The 21318-nt window shown below is 38.8% G+C and overlaps 1 protein-coding gene and 1 non-coding gene across 5 annotated transcripts in view; one reads left to right on the forward strand and one right to left on the reverse strand.

Annotated features, from left to right (window-relative positions):
• RGL1 (ral guanine nucleotide dissociation stimulator like 1) overlaps positions 1-21318 on the forward strand; it is a 319950-nt gene that overhangs the window by 198043 nt on the left and 100589 nt on the right. For all 4 annotated transcript variants that reach the window (XM_043963235.1, XM_043963233.1, XM_043963236.1 and 1 more), the window contains one exon: positions 14870-15078. In XM_043963235.1, the coding sequence (XP_043819170.1) occupies positions 14870-15078 (209 nt within the window). The remainder of the gene's footprint in view (positions 1-14869; positions 15079-21318) is intronic.
• LOC122726853 lies at positions 981-1087 on the reverse strand. The gene has a single exon (XR_006352847.1). It is a non-coding gene; the product is annotated as a U6 spliceosomal RNA (small nuclear RNA).

The raw sequence follows: 21318 nt of genomic DNA on the forward strand, positions 1-21318 counted from the left end.
GACAGATTCATTTTAGGTCCCCAATTTCAGGTCCCCTTCTGTACTTCAAATTGTACATTCAGTTCAGAGGAAATATATAGCTTTGCACATTTATACATTTGAATCTGCTCAAAGCATTTGACATTTAGTTATTTTAGTTGGAATTTGGAAATTTAATAATAAGGATTGTAGTATTAGAACTCAGGTGGTAGTGTTATCACAGCTTAGTAAGTTAGCATGAAGTCAGCAGTTACTATACCACTTAATAGTCACTTGAATTGTGAACTCTGTACAGGCTCTTCATTTAGTCATAATCCATGTTCATTCATGTAAAGAGCACTCGCTGAACTCAGGAGGTTGAATGAACATCAACATGAATCACATGGTTAGTTTGAGAGCACCACAGGCTATGACTTATGAGGACTAATAATAGCTTGGATGCATCTTTTTCCTTTCTTCCAACCAGTTCAAAGTATTCCCCATGTTTTTTATCATCATCATGCTCACATCAAAGTGTGAAAAGGAAGAAAGACATGGGCATTGCTATTCCCATTTCACTAATGGTGAAACTAACCCCCAAAGAGGTTAATTGTGGTCTAGTTCACATTGTGAATCAGTGGCCAAAAACATGAAAGTCATCTTTGGCTCCTTCACTCATATAACAAGCCTTTTTGATTCTTACTTTGAAGGATTCCTTTATAATCTGACTTCACCTTGTCTATCCAAGCTTATATTTCATAATGCCAAGTTGCTAGACCTGCTCCACCTCCCAATTATTGTATTTCTGTTGGTGGACCCAACATCCTTCTAGTTGCCTAATCTTGGAAATGTGCCATCTTCTTTAACTCAACCTTTTTCCTTGATTTGACAGCATTCAATCAATCAGTTGTCAGATTTTATAGATTTTATCTCATAATATCCCTTGAATTAATCCCCTCCTTTCTACTCATGTAGCCAGCATCCTAGTAAGACCCTTATGACCTTTTACCCATACTTTTAAAAAAAATATGGAACACTTCACGAATTTGCGTGTCATCCTTGCGCAGGGGCCATGCTAATCTTCTCTGTATCGTTCCAATTTTAGTATATGTGCAGCCAAAGCGAGCACTACCCATACTTTTTTTTTTTCGGGGCAATGGGGGTTAAGTGACTTGCCCAGAGTCACACAGCTAGTAAGTGTCAAGTGTCTGAGGCCGGATTTGAACTCAGGTACTCCTGAATCCAGGGCCGGTGCTTTACCACTGTGCCACCTAGCCGCCCCCTACTACCCATACTTTTTGAAAACATTTTTGATATCTTTTGGGGTTTTTTTGTATTCCCCTTTTCCCAGACTGCTATCCCTTATGACAAATACTTTTTTAAGAAAAAAAAGAGGAAGAGAAAAAATACATTAAAACTAATAAACATGTAAAAGAAACATGATGTTATATGCTATGTTTTACACACATGTACCCTGACTTCTGCAAGGAGCAAGGAGAGCTTTCTTCTTATATTACAACTTGGGGGTCAAGTTTGCTTTTTATAATTTTGCAACTTTTCCCATTGTTTTGTTTAACTATGCTATTCTAATAGCTTCTTAACTAGTCTTCCTGCTTCCAATCTCTCTCCTCTCCAATCTATTCTTCATATATTTGCCAAAATAATCTTCCTAATACATAGTTCTAGCAATATTATTCATCAGCTCAAATACCTCCAGGCATTCCTTGTCAGATACAGTACAAACTCTTTAACTTGGCTCACATTTTTTAAAAGAAACTTTCATTAAGTACCTACTATGTTTTGGTCACTGTGCTAAGCACTTTACAGACATTATCTCATTTTATCCTCACAGCCCTTTGAGGAAGATGCTCTTATTATCCCCATTTTACAGTTGAGGAAACTGAGTCAGATAACAGTTAAGTGACTTGCTCAAGGTCACACAGATAGGAAGTATCTGAGTTCATATTTGACCTCGGGTCTTTTTGACTCTAGACTCAACATGTTATCCACTGTCTTACCTAGCTGCCTGTAGTTCTAACCTACCTTTCTAGTCTTATCTTACACTCTGCTTCATGTACTGTTCCTTTTAGACAATACTACAGTCTTTCTTCATTCCCCATTCTTACTTTTTCAGATATACTTTATTTCATTAAATATTTCCAAATTGCATGTAAAATTTTTGTAACATTCAACTTTTAAAATTTGGAGTTCCAAATTCTTTCCTCTTCTCCAGCCCCTCTCCCTTTATTGAGAAGGCAAGCAGTTTCATGTTGATTATACATGTGAAGCTATGCAAACATAATTCCATATTAGCCATGTTGCAAAAGAAAACAGATTAAAAAGGAGAAAACAGAGAAAGCTTTAAAAAGTATGTTTCAATCTGCATTCGAGTTCATCCTTTCCTTCTCTGGAGGTGGATAACATTTTTCATAATGTGCTCCTTTGGAATTATCTTGCTTCATTGTCTTGATTGGAATAGCTAACTCTTTCACAAGTTGATCATCTTTACAATATTTGTTAACATGTACGCCATTCTCCTGGTTCTGCTCACTTCCTTTTGCATGAGTTCATTTAAATCTTCCCAGGTTTTTCTGAAACCAGCCTGCTTATCATTTCTTGTAGCAGAATAGTATTCCATTGCAATCATTTACCACAACTTGTTTAGTCATTCTCCAAACTGATGTGTATTCCCCCAATTTCCAATTCTTTGCCACCACAAAAAGAGCTACTATAAATATTTTTGTAAAGATAGGACTTTTCCCCTTTTCTTTGATCCCCATTCTTGTTAAAAAGGAGAGGGTGAGGGGCAGCCAAGTGGTGCAGTGGATAAGGCACCAGCCCTGGATTCAGGAGAACCTGAGTTTAAATCTGACCTCAGACGCTTGACGCTTACTAGCTGTGTGACCCTGGGCAAGTCACTTAACCCTCATTGCCTGGCCAAAGAAAAAAAAAGGAGAGAGTGAGTATCTTTAGACTGGAGCAAAGACTTGTTTTGGTAGAGGAATAGAACAATAACTTAGAAACCAAGTGAAAACACAGCTAGAGGGTAATCGAGAACTTGGTCCTTGGAGCCAGATTCCTGGAATGAAGTTGCCTCTGCTGCTACACTGGCTGCTGACTTAGAGACCATCAAGATTATCAGATCCAACCCACTTCTCTCTCTCTCTCTCTCTCTCTCTCTCTCTCTCTCTCTCTCTCTCTCTCTCTCTCTCTCTCTCTCTCTCGGCAGGGCAATGAGGGTTAAGTGACTTCCAGGGTCACACATCTAGTAAGTGTCAAGTGTCTGAGACCAGACTTGAACTCAGGTCCTCCTGAATCCAGGGCTTGTGCTTTATGTACTGTGCCAACTAGCTTCCCCCTTCCAACCCACTTCTTTAATGGATGAGGACACTGAGGATCAAGTTAGGGAAGAGACTTGCCCAAGGTCACACAGCAATTAAGTGTCAGAATTGACATTTCCTTCAAGACCTGTGCTTCATAATTCACCTTGTGAAATGGACTTCACCTGGACTTAAAGAAGATCTGGTATCTAATATCAACATAAAGTCATACAGTTCTTAGAACTGGAAGGGACTCTATGGTTGCCTTCCTCTGAATGCTCTCCAGTTTATCGGTGTTCTTCTTAAAATGTAGAGCCGAGAACTGAACACAGGTAGTGTGATCTATCAAAATAAATTAGAGAGGCTGTCACTTCCAATCTTGGACATGGTAATTCTCTAATAGAAACATATTATGCTGCTTCACATTAGTTTTTTGGGCTGCCAAATCACATTTGACTCACACAGGCTTCTCAGTTCACTAAGATCACCAGATCATCTTCACACATTTACTATCTGTGTCCCTACCTTTGCCTATCTTATATTTTGAGGGTCTTTTAAAAAACACAAGTGGAAGATTATAATTTAGTCCTTAGTAGATTCAGTGGAATATTTTAGCCTTCTGAGACCTTTCTGAATCTTGATTCTGTCATACATTTGATGTTAGCTACTGCTCCTGGCTTTATGTCATTCACAAGTTTAATGAATATTCCATAGAGCATTTATTAAATGCTTCCTATTTGCCAGAGACTGTGCCAAGTGCTAGGGATACAAATACAAGCAAACAAGACAGCCCCTGCCTTCAAGGGGCTTATATTCTAACGGAGACGACAATAAATGAGAAAGGGGAGTAGGCAGTATACTTTGAGCAGCCCAGTGCAGAGAAAACCAGGAAGTGACTGGAGGTTCTGGTTGTCAGCCAGACAAGTGAAGAGCTCACTTAGCAGAGCTGGGGGCCAAGGAGTAGAGGCCATCGTTGCTTTGGGAGGTGGGGGTGGGGGAGAGGAGAGATTATGATGAGGTCAGGAGAGTAGGAAACATTGTGAGGAGATGGCTGAGAAGGGCAGTCTATGCCTTTAGTTAAGTCATCACCAAAATTTTTATTTGCATCTATAGAATCTGAAGATAAGTTGTTGGGCAGGGGTGAAGGAAGGAGGTAGGAGAGAGAGCAATAAAAAGAAATTACTGCATTCTGAAGTCTACTGCCATTTTAATAAAAAGGCTCAGGTTTTATGTCTGAAATTTGGATAATGACTGATAATGATAAGAACAGACTGTTTTCCTTGCTGAAGACTGAGCTATTTTAGTGATAGGGAAAAAAGATGAGAATGTTCTCTTTATGGCATAACCAGAAATACCCATGTGGTTGGTCAGGCACAGATCAAAATGGTAAAGGAGATTTTGAGTGTAAGGTATTAGGAAATCTTGTTCCACTTCTCACTCTATCCCCAAAGGTATGGGGGAGGTAAACCTGTCATTCTCATTGGGAAGCTCAAAGATAAAACCCTATGGATCTGTCTGTGGAATTTATGATGTTTGGGGTTATTTCTTTGTAGAGTGGGCTTCACTCATACTGAATATTACGAGGTCACACAGAAGCTCACAGGCTTTGGGGCAGTTTCTTTTATGGGCTTCATTCACACTGAATATTACATTTTAAAATAAGTTTTTTGCTAAAGTCTTTTGTTTTTCACACTATCATAGCTTCTCCCAGTAACTCCCTCTTCCTCCTCTCAGAGGGGGGTCAAAGTAAAAAAAAAAGAATAGGAAACAATCAGTACTCCAACCAATACTTTGAAAAAAGACCTCTGTCTCTAATATTGGGTTTGTTTCCAAGTTATGATGCCTTTCCCCTCTTCCACTACAAATGTGGTACTATGTTCAGTTATTTTAGCTTGATCTTTTTAAGGTGACCCTATTTTCACCAGCTCTTTACTTTCAAATCCCCCATCCTCCCATTTGTTGATCCTTTTCCTGGTTTTGACTTTTGCTTATTCTTTTTTTCTTGTTTTTATTTGGTTATTTCTTTCTCTTTTTCCCTTTCTCACTTAAATAGTCAAGTAGAATCTATCTAATTTATCTATCTAAGGATATTTCTGCCATTTAGAGTTAGGCTCTCTGTGGAACTGGGAGAAGGGAGAGAAGATGGAACATGGACTTGTGTTCTTTTGCAAGCCCTAGGTTGGCTTGTACAGCATCACTGCCAGGAATGTGATGGGCAGTGGGGGAGTGGTGTCAAGTGAACACTCCTTAGAGATTAGAGAATATTGACCTGTTCTGTTCTCAAGTTTTTACCTTGTTTGAATTTTTAGTGTCCCAATCATGGAAACAACTGAAATTGCTTTATCTCTGGCACATCATTTCAGGTTTAGAGAAGTTCTGAGGATCAGAAAAAATGTGCAGTCTGCCATCTTATTGGTCAATGACACCTGCATTGAGTATTATTAAGCTGTTGTGCCTCATATACCACTACCTGCCAATCTTTTCAGATTAAGGTTGGCCAAACTTTGAAGTGGCATGGGTTAAGGAAAGCTGGGATACTGGCTAGTTTGAATTCATGACATGAAAACCATAGATATTTTGTATTTAAAAAAATTTTTTTAGTTATTTCACTAACTATTTCCCAATTTAACAATCATTTTTTTTTAGTGAGGCAATTGGGGTTAAGTGACTTGCCCAAGGTCACACAGATAGTAAATGTTAAGTGTCTGAGGCCGAATTTGAACTCAGGTACTCCTGACTCCAGGGCCAGTGCTCTATCCACTGAGCCACCTAGCTGCCCCTTAACAATCATTTTTAAAAAATGAGTTCCAAATTCGCTCCCTTCCTCTTGCCTCTTCTTCCTCCTTGAGAAGGGAAGAAATTTGGTATCAGCTATACAAAACATTTTGTATTAATAGTGAAATGGATGTCCACCTAGAAAAAGGATAAGGATTAAGTCATGGTTCAATAAGACCATTTTGGCTGCCAAAATGTGTATAATGATTTGTGTGGTTATTTTAGCAAATATGATTGCAGCATTTTAATATGGAGTTAGAAGTCGGGGATTCTAAACCATGTATTATCTTATTATTCCTTCTGACTTATATGAACAAGGTAAAGGGGGAAACTTGTGATGTCCTCATTGTACAGTGAGAAAATTGAGGCACAAGGTTTCAGTTGCTTCACAGACTCATAGAATCTCACTTTGATGGAACTTGAACAGCAATTAGTCTAGCACATTCTGGAATATGAATCCCCTCTACAATATACCTAATAAATGATCATTGGTCAGTCATCAGATATTTATTAACTGCTTACCATGTAGCAGGCACTATGCTCCGTGCTGGGAATACACATATGAGCAGAAATAAAGATAGTCCCTGCCTGCAAGATGCTTTTTTCTACTGAGGGAAAACAATTTACAAAAGGAAACTGAAGGTGCTGTAGAGTGGGGGAGAGATTACCTATAAATGGAGGTGGTAGAGAAGGACCCAGAGAGTCAAGACTGAAGCCCAGAAAGGAATGAAGACATAGCTGGTCTGGGTATTTTCCTTAAAATGGAAGTTCTGGGAGGAACCAGCCAATCAGAGGAAGGGTGCATGGGAGCCTTTGTTTGAAGAAATCCAAGAAGGGAGTACTCATTACCTCCTAAGGTATCTAGGTGGTGCAGTGGAAAGATTACTGGACTTGGAGTTAGAAGACTTGAATTAAAATCTGACCTCAGACACCCACTAGCTGTGTGACTTGGGGCAAGTCACAACTTCTGTTTACCTCAGTTTCCTCATTTGTAAAATGAGAATAATCATAACACCTACCTCCAGGGTTGTCAGGAGGATCAAATGAGATAATATTTGTCAAGTGCTTAGGTGCTTAAGAAATGCTCATTCCCTTCCTTCCCCATTCTATTGCTGGTCAGCTCTAGTAGTTGGATAAGAAGTTTTTACTCAAAAGCTAGGTTAAGTTTGCTTCTTTCCAACTTCTCATTGCTCCTAGTTTTTTGTCTTCTTGGGTCAAACAGAACAAGTCTACTTTTTCTTCCACATGACACCCCTTCAAACCCTGGAAGACTGATATCATCCCTGCTCCTTTTCCCCCAACAACAACTGACCAAAAAGTCTTCTCTGCTTCCAAGCTCAACATCCCCATTTCCTTCAACTGATCCTCATGGAATGATTTTAAGCCCCTTTACATGTAACTGTCTTCAGTTCACAAAAAGTCCCTCCAATCTTTTTTTTCCCCAAACTACTTCCCAGTTATGGCTCCTCCATCTTGTGCCTGTGAAGGTGTTTTTTTAATCTCAGGTCTAATACTTCCTCTATACCATGCAACAAGTCAGTAAGAAATCTGAGATTGAACTCAGGATTTGTCACACTTCAGGTTCTGACTACCTAGTCATTGAATAAAGTGATATTTTTTTTTTTTACTTAGCAAGCTTTTTCCATGAAATCCTACTCTCTCTTCAATCAATAGCACAGAAGTTAAGGAAGCCTTTTGAAACCCTGGCAATTGTCATAATGAAGGAGATGGGGATCTGAGTCAGACAAAAATGGATGAGTCGGCTACTTATTGATGATAAAATAAGAAAGCAGAGTCAACACCTAGAGTTACTATTATTCAAGGGCATGGCTAGGGGACTTGCAGACCCTAGGAATCCACTGGAGACCAGAAGATTCTTTCTTTAGAAAGCCTTATCAGGGAAACCCTCACAGGGGATCCTCATCATGGGATGTAGAGCAGGTGCTTCTATGCAATATACAACTGCGAATTGTTATTACAGTTCCTGTGGCATCTTCCATGAAAGCGTTTATGCTACCAGGAGAAACTTGACTAAATTTCATTTCACCGTTGGCAGCATTGTGCATTCTGGGAAGTGATACTGCTTTAAAGGCCACGGCCCACATATAATAGTAGGTTTCCCTGTAAGGATACAAGTATGGTGACAAAGTGAACAGACAGTGGGCAAAGAGAGCAGATGTTCCATTGATGGGAATAGGATTGCAGTAGGGTTTCCTGTGAGAACTGGAAGTGGCCCCTATGCCTTGTCCTAGCTACACGCCAATGGCTTGCTTATGTGACTGCTATGGGAGTCTCCTTTTTGGTTCCTAACTGAGAATGACCACAATGGATGCTTTCTTCAGCTGCTTATCCTTTCCTAGACATTGGCTCTCTCGCCATTGGTGATAACCATAGAATCATTGCTCTAGAGATGGAAGGGACCATAAGAGCCTTTGAATCCAACTCTCTCCTTTTATAGATGAGGCAGCAGAAGCTCAGAGACGTTAAGTGATTTGTCCTGGGTTGTCGCTGTCATTGTTGTTTGTCCTTCACTCCCAAAGAGGACGATGCTATCAGGGTGATGTCATGACTTGCAGTGAGGGAGGGCTGTGCAGGGTCACCAACCTCACTTTCTCCTCCGGAGCCATCTGAGTCCAGTGGCAATATATACCAGGATGACTGGAGATGGCCCTGCATGCTTAAGGCAATTGGGGTTAAGTGACTTGCCCAGGGTCACACAGCAAGTAAATCACACAGCTAATGAGGTGAGATTTGAACTCAGGTCCTCCTGATTTCAGGGGCAGTGCTCTATCCACTGTGCCACTTATCAAAGCCAATTCACTGCAAATCATGACAACACCGCGATGTCATGGTCTCTTGGAGAATGAGGGACAAACATGTCCCAGGTAACACAGCTAGTGTCTGAAGTAGAATTTGAACTCAGGTCTTCTTGACTCCAAATCCAGTGCCCTGTCCATTCCATTCCACTCCTTTGCTAATTGGCTAGCATATTTCTAGAGCTTTCAGTTTTTCAAATTGCCATACATACCTTATCGCATTTGATCATCTCCAGTGCCCCCTGAGCTAGGTACTGTGAGTATGTTAAACCTGTCTTGGATCCCACTCATTGTGTAGCACAGTGCTGTGGATAGAAGAAGCACCAAATAACAATGTTGAATTTCAACTCCCTAAACTGTGTGTGAGCATCCCTATACTTGAGCTTCTTTCTGGGAAATGTTTCCTGTTTACCTGGATTTCTTCATACAGGCTTTGCCATGATCAATCGCATTCAGTGCTGTTTTGCATACTTTGTTCTCAGGAGGTGAATAATGCCTTTGAATGGAAAGGGAGCTTTAAACTCTGAGATTCTTGAGTGTTGTGGAGGGATGACCAGGCTTTAATTCAGCAATGACCTTAAAGGTTCTTGGATATCTGATATTTCTTTTAGACTTTTCTCCATTCTTGGCTAAACAGACAAGGAAATTTACCTTTTGTGGATATGGGGGATAATGAACTCTAATAATTTTTTTGTTTTTTGTTTTTGTTTTTTTGCGGGGCAATGGGGGTTAAGTGACTTGGCCAGGGTCACACAGCTAGTAAGTGTCAAGTGTCTGAGACTGGATTTGAACTCAGGTTGTCCTGAATCCAGGGCCAGTGCTTTGATCCACTGCACCTCTAATACATTTTTTATAGCTTTTATACACCCGGACTTGAACATTAGGCTATTTAAGTAGTCATGCCTCACATAGCACTTATTGTTGGCTTGGCTTGGCCTGACAAATATGTCTGTTTCTATTTCTTTAGCTAGCATTTGTATAGAACCTTGATATTTACAATGTATTTTACAAACAATATTTCATTTGATTTTCACATAAACCCTGGGATGTAGGTGCTATTATTATCCCCATTTTATAGATAAAGAAAGTCAGGCATATAATAGTTAAGTACCATGTCCATGGTCACATGGTTAGTAAATGTGTGAGTCAAGATTTGAACTCAATGGAAGCCTGCTGGGCCCATAATTCAGAAGCTGATAGGTTAAAACCATCCTCTGCTAATTTTGGGGCATCCAGGTGGCAGAGTAGATAAAGTACTGGACTTGGAATCAGGAATCATCCAATTCAAATCTGGCCTCAGACACTTTACTAGCTGTGTGACCCTGGGCAAGTCACTTAACCCTGTTTGCCTCAGTTTTCTCATCTGTCAAAAGAGCTGAAGAAAGAAATGGCAAACCACTCCAGTATCTCTGCCAAGAAACCCCTAAATGGGCTCACAAAGGGTTCGACATGACTGAGAAATGACTGAACAACAACTTTCTGTGCAGGTCCAGCACTCTAACCACTGTTTTACCCACTTGCTTTAATAAAGGTAGAAAAAACTGTACTGGGATTTATGCCTTTTTTCTTTCTATAAATAGTAATCAAAGGAAACTTATTACATTTCCTCTTAAAATATCAAGTCCAGTATCTTTTTGATTAGAGGAAATCATTGTTAGATTATAGAAATAGGAGATTTTTTTTCTGATTATGAGTGTCTTTTTTCAGGCCATGCTTTGAGAACTGAAATCTGGTCCACTTCTTATCTTTCTTCTTTCTCCTTCCCTGTCACTCATACCAATGTTCCAATAGGTAATAAGAGGAATACTAGTTCTTTAGCGAGTTACCATGTAAGATCTAGTCATATTCTTTTACGAAAAGGTGGGTTTGAATGGCCGAAAAATGGCCAAGGAACGAAACATGTAGTTAGTTCTTTTGTGGCCTGCATATCAGGATCATGTCAGCAAAGCACTGCTCTCTGATTAAATCCAGATTGAGCTGTTTCCTGTTGTACGGTAACCCGTGGGGCAAGCTCAGCCCACAATGTCTTACTCTGTAAGTCTGTTATTAAAAACTGGCCTGCCAAGGACTTTTCCCCTCCTTCCCTTTTAAACTTCAGGGGAGAGTTGTTGAAATATTACAAATAAAAACAGGCTCTAAAGTTCCCTTAAAATGGTTTATAGTAGTTCAATATTTTGCTGACAAAATTAAAAATTTAAGCTTCTAAGTTTTATTTTTGCCAGCCTGGCCATAGGGATACTGAAATGAAAGAACATTCTGAGTTTTCTCTTAATCAATTGTACTTAAATATCAAGATTTGCAACAGTAAGAAGATAGTTATACTTTTAGTCTTTTAAAATAAATATTATATTTGCATTCTGGAAGATACTTGTTCATCCTCAAAATACTGGTTTTTTCCCATTCATAACTAGAAGGAAATCAAAGGCCTGGCTTGTTCAAAGAAATGAAAAAAATACAGAAATATATTGACACTCCCGCATATTTTGTCAATCTTTGTAAAAATTCTTCTAGGCACCAGAGTAATCATTTTTATTCTGCTATTTATCATAGTGACAGTGATGCTAATTCTTTGCATTTATAGAAAATGATTTTCAGCTCCAGACCTCAAAGGACTTTAAAGACATTCCGGTTTCTTATATAAGCACTATTGTTCCCCATTTACAGATAAAGAAACTGAGGAACAAAAGAGGTTAAAAGGACTTGCCCAGAGTCAAGCATGCAAATGAATATTTTTCAGGGTAAAAGGAGAAATGAAAGGAAGTGACTGGATTAATGAGTAAAATAATTCCACTCTTCAGGGAGAACCTTTGCTTCCTGCCAAGTCCACTTTCTGGCAGAGAAAGGGACCCACTTCATCATGTTCTTTGACAAGCATTTTTCCCCCCTCTGTTTGAGCCTTTTGGCCACATTTATTTCCACTGAAAAAAAGCCTTTTTAAATAGTCATTAAATTCAAGAATGTAGGATTTAGTTTGAGATTGGAATTTAAACATTTGGCTTAAACCAGTGACATCAAAGTAGAAGATGATCTGGCAGTTTGGGGAGGAGGGGTTTGAAACTGGAACAGGATAAGGCGAGGGGGTGTGGGGAGGCTTTTGAATAGGAGTTTGGAAATCTCTAAAAGCTCAGACTTTTGTTATTAGTGGTTAACACTGGAGTTTACTCTTGTTGAGAACCACCTATGGAAGCTCAGTGTTACCCATTCTGGCAACTGTTTTGGTCAGGCTTTTGAAGTAGCGGATAGAAAACACAAACCACCTACTTCTAAACTGAAAGATGAAGAAAGACTATGACCCCAGTTCAAAGGGTGTGTGTGTGTGTGTGTGTGTGTGTGTGTGTGTGTGTGTGTGTGTGTGTGTGTGTGTATGAACTAAAGCCAAAAATGACAGCTACTTTTTAGAATGGCCTGGCCTCTGTTAATTTTTTTTTAAATCATAAAGGGGCATTTATATGCAGTATATTGGTTCGCTGCATAATTTAAAAATATTATTTTCTACTTGGTGCATGTCATCATAACCAACTGATAACATTTTAAGCCCAGAAAGGCTAAGTTAGGTCATGCTTTGACTCCTTTTAGTGTCAAGAGGTTTCCATAAGCCAGAAAGAATGTCCAGCATTTGCTCTAACCACAAGATCACAGTAAAGAAAGCACTTTCCAAAAACGAGATCAGGAAAGAAAGCCAAAACTGATGTTACAAATCCTGCTGTTGGGATTTTAGTGTTGCTTAATCTCTGTGGTCAGGCATCATGATGCCAACTAGTCCAGCACCCCTTAAAAACTAGTGGCTGGGGGGGGGCAGCTAGATGGCTCAGTGGATAAAGCACTGGCCCTGGATTCAGAAGGACCTGAGTTCAAATCTGGCCTCAGACACTTGATACTTACTAGCTGTGTGACCCTGGGCAAGTCACTTAACCCTCATTGCCCCACCAAAACCAAAAACAAACCCTCCCCCCCAAACTAGTGGCTACTATTAGTTGCCACAATTCATATACATTTATCTTGTTTTCTCACAATTGCTTAAATTCTAAAAAGCCTGAGAGAAAGAATATACAGAATTTTTGTGATCAACATTTCCTCATTTACAGACTCAGTTCTCCCTTTTCTTTGCCTCTTACCCTTGATTTGCATACACTAGCATACTTTGACTTAAGAAAATTCAAATTAGAAATTCATCTTGCAACCCAGAAAACCTACGAAATGTTTACTGACTTTGTACCAGGATTGCCTGCCCTGGAAAAGCGTTCATCACAGGATTACATTGAACGAGGCAGCTCCACGAGTGCCAGTCAAATATAATTCAGTTTTTGAAAATTTGATCTAAATATAAGTTTCAGAAACAGTCATGTAAAGGAAGGCACACAGTTTGTGTGTGTGTGTATGTGTGTATGTGTGTGTGTGTGTGTGCGCGCGCGCGCGAGAGAGAGAGAGAGAGAGAGAGAGAGAGAGAGAGAGAGAGAGAGAGAGAAATTTGCCTGACATTCTTTGCCTTGCCTTCCTCCTTTAATCATTCCATTTTTTTTTCTTTTAAGTTGTACATAGTAGAGATTAGTCTCCTAAAAATCGGTATCCTCAGTCCTCAGGTGCTCATCTATTCATCTTTATAGAGTAAACCCACAGATATTACTTACTTCTATTGCTTTATTTTCTGTGCATTTACATATTCCTAGAAAGGGCTCATGTCCTCCTTTTTTTTTTTTTAACTCTTTCAGAGCTTAGCCTAGTGTTGTCTGCACAGTGGGTGAGAGGAGCATTTGTTGATTAACTGAAAATACCTAATTCTAATGTTCAATGGTATCCATGGATGAAAAGGTCAAGGTCATGGATGAAAAGGTCAAGGCTGTGAATGAGCTTAGAATACTCAACATTCCTAGTTGGGAAAGGAGAGGACTAGAATCTTCTTCAAAGAAGACAGCTGAAATTGGAATCATCCCTAAGAATGATTTTTGCCAACGTTCCATGTGAACATATCATTGGAAGAACAACAGATAGCATTTGGTAATAATCATAGTCAGGGAATGGCAGTCGCTCAGGTTCCTTGAAATCCTTCAGAAGCCACCCTTACAAACCGTGTCAGCAACACAGCCCAACATGAGAGGAGACAGGTAAAGTGGCCAATGGCCTGGCTTTGTAGTAATACCTGTAATACTAGGAAGGGAGAAGGAGAAACAGAAAGATAAAAGGAAACAGACTGCAGAGACATACATAGAGGGTTCCTTTGTTTGAAACTGTGGCCATAGGCAAAAATCACCTAACATCTCCAGGCTGCAAATTCTAATATGTAAAATGAGGATTGGACTAGATTATTTCCAAGTTTCTTTTGCTCTAACTTCTCTCTTCTTATAAGCACAAGAATGTTGTTCTTAAATAGTTGTTTTACTAGAAAGAGAGCGGGGCTTATAAGTCTGTACTCACACTTATTAGCTGTATGCTCCTGGGAAAATGTTTCTGAGCCTTAAATTTCCCTTCCATAAAAAGGAGATAATAGTTCCTTCCCTCTCTGAGTTGTGTTGAAGATCATATGATATAAAGTTCATGGAGTGCTCTATAAAACCTAAAGCACTATATAAATGTCAGTTTTTTTTTAAATTATTTTTTAGGAAGAGCAGGGCAGGAGAGTAGAAATATCACTGGATCCAGAGTAAAGAGACCTGGATTCTAATTCTGGCTCCAACCCCTATAGCTGGGTGACTTTGGTCGAGTCAGTTTTACTTTCTGAACCTTAGTTTTCTCATCTGTAAAATGGGAGATAATTTTGTACTGCCTACTTCTCATGGGTATTGTGATGGAAACAAATTCTTTGCAAAACTGAAAGTTTTATATATATGCATGCATGTATATTTTACCTCTGTAGATGTATACACATACATAAATGCATATATGTACAGAGAAATATACATATACATGTATTAATAACTGACATAATCCTAAATGGATTTCAGTGTTTTTAGCTTTATTGTGGGGACTGTTTCTTTAATACATCTTCTTTGGTTCATTGCATAGGTTGAAGGGGACCAACTACCTCCTGGACATACGGTCAGCCAGTATGAGACATGTAAAATCAGGACCATAAAAGCCGGTACCTTGGAGAAACTAGTGGAGAACTTGTTGACAGCTTTTGGAGACAATGACTTTACCTATATCAGCATCTTCCTGTCGACTTATAGGGGTTTTGCCTCCACTAAAGAAGTACTGGAGCTGCTCCTGGACAGGTAAGACTTTAGGGGTTTTAAAGCTGACCAGAACAAAGCTGTTGGCAGAATGAAGATGGATACAATGAGTGCTGAACTACCTCCTCCACGTGTGCTGATGGACAGGTGTATGATGAAGCATCAACCAGCAGGAAAGACCTTAGGAGGGAATGGTGGCATATAGAGTTGATTGGCCTAAGAAAACTTCCTCATAAGAGATCCACACAAGGGTTTAAAGTGGACCTTTTGATCTTCTTGCTTTTTGTTTTCCCCAAAATTTCAATATTTTCATGATTATATAGAAATGTTATTAAATCATTATTATTATTATAGTTACTGCTGCAATTCAGGCCATAATATCAGCTTTATTTTTAAATTAAATTTAACTTTATTTTAAGTTTCAAATTCATGCTTTCCCCCCATTGAGAAGGCAAGAAAAACAAAACATGTATAATGTATAATGAAAGAATTAAAATATCTATATTATCCATGTCCAAAAAAAAAAAGAAAAGAAAAAATGTTAATTTCTTCACTCTCAGTCCATTGGTTCTCTATCTGGAGGTGGATAACACGTTTCATCATTAGTCCTTTGGATTTATGGCTGTTGAATGTGTTAGAGTTCCTTAAGTATTGCAAAGTTGCTTTAAAAATATTTCTGTTATTGTATAAATTTTTCTCTTATTTCTGCTCCTTTCACTGCATCTGTTCATACAAATCTTCCCAGGTTTTTCTGAAACCTTTCCCTTCATAATTTCTTACAGTAAAATAGTATTCTATTGCCTTATTGTGCCATAACTTTAACCATTTCCCCAATTGATTGGAATTCCTTAGATTCCAATTCTTTGCCACCATAAGAAGAATTATTATAAATATCTTTATACATATGTTTTTTTCCTTTTTCTTTGATCTCTTTGAGGTATAGACCTAGCAGTGTTATAGATGGGTCGAAAGGTATGCACAGTTTAATAGCTTTTGGGTATAGTTAATTGCATTTCAAAATACCCAAACACATTCACAGCTCTACCAGCAGTACATTAAAATAACTATTTTTTCACAACCCTTCCAACACTTGTTGGGTCAGCTTTGCCAATATAAAGCATGTGACTTGGTACCTCATTTATTGCAATTTGCATTTTTCTACTTATTAGTTATTAAAAGCATTATTACTTATAGTTATCAATAGTTTGGATTTCTTCCTCTGATAACTGCCAATTTATATCCTTTGACCATTTATAAATTGGAGAATGGTTTCTATTCTTATGAATTTGAATCAGTTCCCTATATAGCCTAGAAATGAGACTTTAACCAGAGGAACTTGACTCAAAAATTTCCCCTAGTTTCCTGCTTCTCTTATAATTTTAGCTGCATTAGTTTTTGTGTGCAAAAACCTTTTTAATTTTATATAATCAAAATGTTCCATTTTGCCTCCCATGGACACCTCTATCTCTTGTTTGGTCATGAACTCTTTCCCTATACACAAATCTGACAGATAGTTTCTTCCATTTTCCTCTAACTGGCTTATGATGTCACCCTTTATTTCCATTTGGAGCTTATCTTGGTATACGCTGTGAGATGTTAGTCTATATCTTGTTTCTGTACTACTTTCCCGTTTTCCCAGCAGTTTTCGAATAGTGAGTTCTTGGTCCAAAAGCTGGGATGTTGGGGTTATCAAACATTAAGTGACTGTGCTCATTTCCTTCTGTATGTTCTGTCCTTGCAGGTAGTTTGGTTAATTAGGAGTACCTAATGGTTCGCCAGTGGTTGAATGAATAAATTATAGCTACAGGGAAATTTATCAGCAGTTTAGAATCCTCCAGATATAAATGATCGTTTTGACATCTATTAAGCCACTACAGCCTATCAGGCACTTTATAGAATTCACATATAAAATGGTCCCTGTCCTCTTGTGCCTTATATTCTGTGGCACTATGAACCATCTTTCATAGGGCTTGTACATTTCATAGTAGGTGAGCACATCATTTTAATATTATTCTTTTAAAAGTTTTTCCCTTCAATTTTATATGTATTTCTTTCTATGAGAGACACACACGTTTGTGGGAATGTGAGAATTCTCATTCAACCTTTGAAGTATGAGTTTTCCTGCATATAAGAAGCTTTTCATGGCCCAATCCCCATGGCCCAATATCTCTGGATGAGGATTATTGAAACTAATAAATTTCTCCAAGATGTTATCTTTTTTATTTTTTTTTAAGTGAGGCAATTGGGGTTAAGTGACTTGCCCAGGGTCACACAGCTAGTAAGTGTTAAGTGTCTAAGGCCAGATTTGAACTCAGGTACTCCTGACTCCAGGGCCAGTGCTCTATCCACTGCGCCATCTAGCTGCCCCTTCCAAGATATTATCTTAATCACCACTTGTTATGTGAGATTCATCAGATTCTATACAGTTCAATTCACTGAACATTTATCAGCATTTCTTCTGTGCAAGGCCCTTTGTTGGTTGCTACAAGGGTACAAAATCAAAAGCAAAACAGTTCCTGGCCTCTAGGAGGTTGCATTCTATTGGTTGGGAATACAACATATGTGCAAGTAAGTAAATATCAAGTTCAAGGAAATAATTTCAGGCGGGGAAATGTGCTAATGACTGGAAATGTCAGGAAAGGCATCCCAGAGGAGGTGGCTGCCGCCCTGTGCTGCAGATCTGTGCCCATTCATGGCTTTTAGTGTCTTTCTTTTGTATAGGTCATTGGTGCAGAGAACTCTGGTGGAGAAAACTCCCTTTGTTAATACGGAGAAACCACTCTTCTATAGCTTAGAGTTGTACATAGTTGGGATCCTGAGAGCTCAAGGACCTTTCCTTTAGTCACAGAGCCAGCATGTGTCAGAGACCATACTGAAAATCAGATCTTCTTGTTTCATAGCATGTTGGTGTGCAGAAAAGCTCCCAGGATCATCTCTTCCTTGTTCACTGTCCTGACTATGACACATTTCACTGTCTCTCAGACAGGTAGGCAGGAGAGATCTGCCATAGTCTTTTATTTTTTTTTTAGTGAGGCAATTGGGGTTAAGTGACTTGCCCAGGGTCACACAGCTAGTAAGTGTTAAGTGTCTGAGGTCATATTTGAACTCAGGTACTTCTGACTCCAGGGCCAGTGCTCTATCCACTGGGCCACCTAGCTGCCCCCATAGTCTTTCTTAAGAGAGGTTTGTAGAGTGGAAGGATGCATTGATGGAATGGGAGAACAATTGTTTTTCTTTTCATCTCTTGTGTCTGCACATCTTTTACATTCCAAGTGAATTTATGCAGTTTAATTATTTTTTAAAGGTACAAGCAGGCAGATGGAGGAAAGAAGTTGGGGACATGAGGGAAAAGGAAAAAAAACCATCCACTACAAATCTACTTTTGTTTTGGATTTGACGACATCTTACTTATTGGCTGACTACATTGACAATAGGCCACAGCTGGCTGTAGTCAATAGACTAATACATGTATGTTCCTGCTGTTCATAATAAGTAAGGCTAGTACACGGGAACTGGTTTGTTTAGTCTGTGACTCACAGTCATGTAGCTTATATTTACTATTTTTTCCCCCAAAAGAGGTTTCTTAGTGGCAAAAGTGGGCTTTTGGAGTTAAAAATATGAAATTGATTGGCATTTGTCAAAGTTATTAACAAAGTGTAAAGAACAGGATACATTTAAATTTGAAATTACATTTTCCCCCAAATTGGAATCTCACTTCATGATTGGGGGGGGGGTGTTTTCCACCTGGCACTAATGCACTGTCTGAGCAGATGAGTTCAGAGAGCCACACTCTGCATGCTGCTTCACTTGTAAGGACATGCTGAACCTCTCCATGAGGGAAAGACAGACCTTGGCAGAAGAATGAATTTTCCTTAATTCTTTGAAGTTCAGATTTGCCTCTATTTATATGTACATTTATTTTCTCTTAGAGGACAAATCTTTACCTTGCTCTGAAATGAAACCAGTCACTTAGTTTTTACTGAGTACTTACCAATGTGCCCAGCACTGTGGTAGGCACCATAGGGGACATTACAGAAGTATAAGACATGGTGCCTGTCTTTAGGGAGCTTGGAATTTTGTCGAGGAAGCAAGACTTACATGAATCAATTAGAAAACAATGCAAGACAGTATAAAATCGAGATGTAAATTAGATAGTACATTCTTAAACACTTCTTCGAAATGTATAATTAGAGCCTCTGGACTGGAGAATGTGTGTGTGGGTGCAGAGAGTTATTGAAAGTGGTCTATGAATCCATATGCATGTTAAGTATGGCCATTTAGAAGACTTAATAAATAATGTCTTGCACATATTACTGTTTTAAGCACATATAGATAATTAAATTAACTTAAAAGCACTACTGAATTCACAGTAGCTTTTTGTCATTACTTTGTTTTTCAATCAGTAGATATTATTAGTAAAATTACTAAGGTGGGGGAGTCTGAAATTTTTTGATGCTGAAAGGGGTTCCTCATACTAAAAAAGATTAGCAACTATTGGTCTGGAAGAATTGTAGGTGTTCATAGGGGAGTTCTCATTGGCTTTTTTTCCCCCTGAAGAAATCACATTGGCTCATGGCAGATATATTTGTGTGCAAATCAGAACATGTCTGTTTCTCTCTAGCTACATTTCCCACCCACCCCTGAGGCTTTATGGGCAGAGTTTAATTGTTCTCTTGAATATGGCCAATGTGTGGATTCTGAGAACTTAAATGAGGTCCTTGGATTGAAAAAAAAAAATCTCTATAATTAGGTCTTGAGAAATTAAGGTGCAAACTAACTTTCATCAAACATATTTGAAATCCGATTTCCCTGACTGCAAATCATTGTTGACTTGTTGATGAATCCCTGTATATAAATCTCTTTTACCTCCTTTAAGTCCTTGCAGTAGCTGATTTACCTTTTATGAAAGGAACAATGCAAAGTTATTCTAGCCTTTACCAGTCAGGGAAGGATTGAAGGCAGATGCTGCTACACTTGTACTTCTCACTCTTCAATCATAACAAGAGAAATCCCCATGCTTACTTGAAGTCAGGGTCAAGCTTTCCTTTTAAGCTTTCAGAGCAGATGGCTTATCTTATGGAGAATTTGAATTTGACTCCCAGGCTGCTCCCCCCCCCCCTTCTGATAGCTCCTCTTTGCTAGGAGTATTGGGAATTGATTAGTGAACAGTGAGGTCACTTGACTGCCAGGGTAAGCCATGTTTTTGTTCTCGTAGACTGATTCACAAATCACAGGGAGCACTGTTTCCTGTGTAGAATTCTCTTCATGGATCAGAGTTAATTTTAGACCATACTGGCTTCCTTTTAGCTGAAGAGGAAGCTCTTGTGTTATGGGTTAGCTTTTTTCCCCTTTTCATTTTCCTTAACTTCAAACATTTTACATCCATTCTCCCATTGTTTTGTAACCTCAATAAAATAGCTGGACACCCTTGATTACTTGAAGCCTCAAATGAAGAAATGAATAGATTTTTGAGCAATGGGCAGGCACAAGTATTGTTTAAATAAATAACTTGATACAATTCTCATCCTAGTCTAAGGCAACTCTTAAAATTACATTGTAGCTAGCTATCTTACGGATATTGTTTCTTGGTATTTTTCCTTTCTTTGTTTCTTTCTATGCATTCATCATCATGGGACACAGTCCCCTAATGTCAAAAGTGATCTGAGGCAGTAAGCAGAAAATACGTATCTCAGGATGAAAACCAGAAAACTTTGCAAAACTATCTCTGTTACTCAGTTCTCAGTGTGGAAAACACTGATTTATGGCCCAAATTATCCTCCTAATTTCAAAGGGATTCCTAATTCTGAGTTTAAGTGTTATTAGCAGGACGAGGAAGGTTAATGTATTCCCTGGTGTGAGGCCACTAGTTATTGCAATGGCTTGTTCTAAATATACCCTCGGAATTTGCAGAGGAGACAGTTTTTGGGGGAGGCAGTGCATTCAACACCACCCATTGTATGTAAGACAGGAAGAAGTGCCCTTCTAGTTTTTAAATAGTACCTTCCATTTATTAGATGCATGGTTTGCTGGGCAACAAATGGAATCTAGATTCCTTCTTTCCAAGGTGGAAATAGTAGAGGGTAAAAAGTGAAATGTCCTAGATGCATCCTTTTTCAATGAAGGTATAGCCTTCAAGGGGGTTAAGATGATCATTGATCATCTATTTTTCTTTGACCTTTAATGATCATCTATGGTAGTAGCTATGACTCATCAGATGTACTAGGAAGTCCCAAACAACTCTGGGTGACTTATTTGATCACTAAGTAAGCCAAAGTAACCAGT

The sequence above is a fragment of the Dromiciops gliroides genome, chromosome 4, assembly GCF_019393635.1.
Source record: "Dromiciops gliroides isolate mDroGli1 chromosome 4, mDroGli1.pri, whole genome shotgun sequence".
NCBI lineage: Eukaryota > Metazoa > Chordata > Mammalia > Microbiotheria > Microbiotheriidae > Dromiciops > Dromiciops gliroides.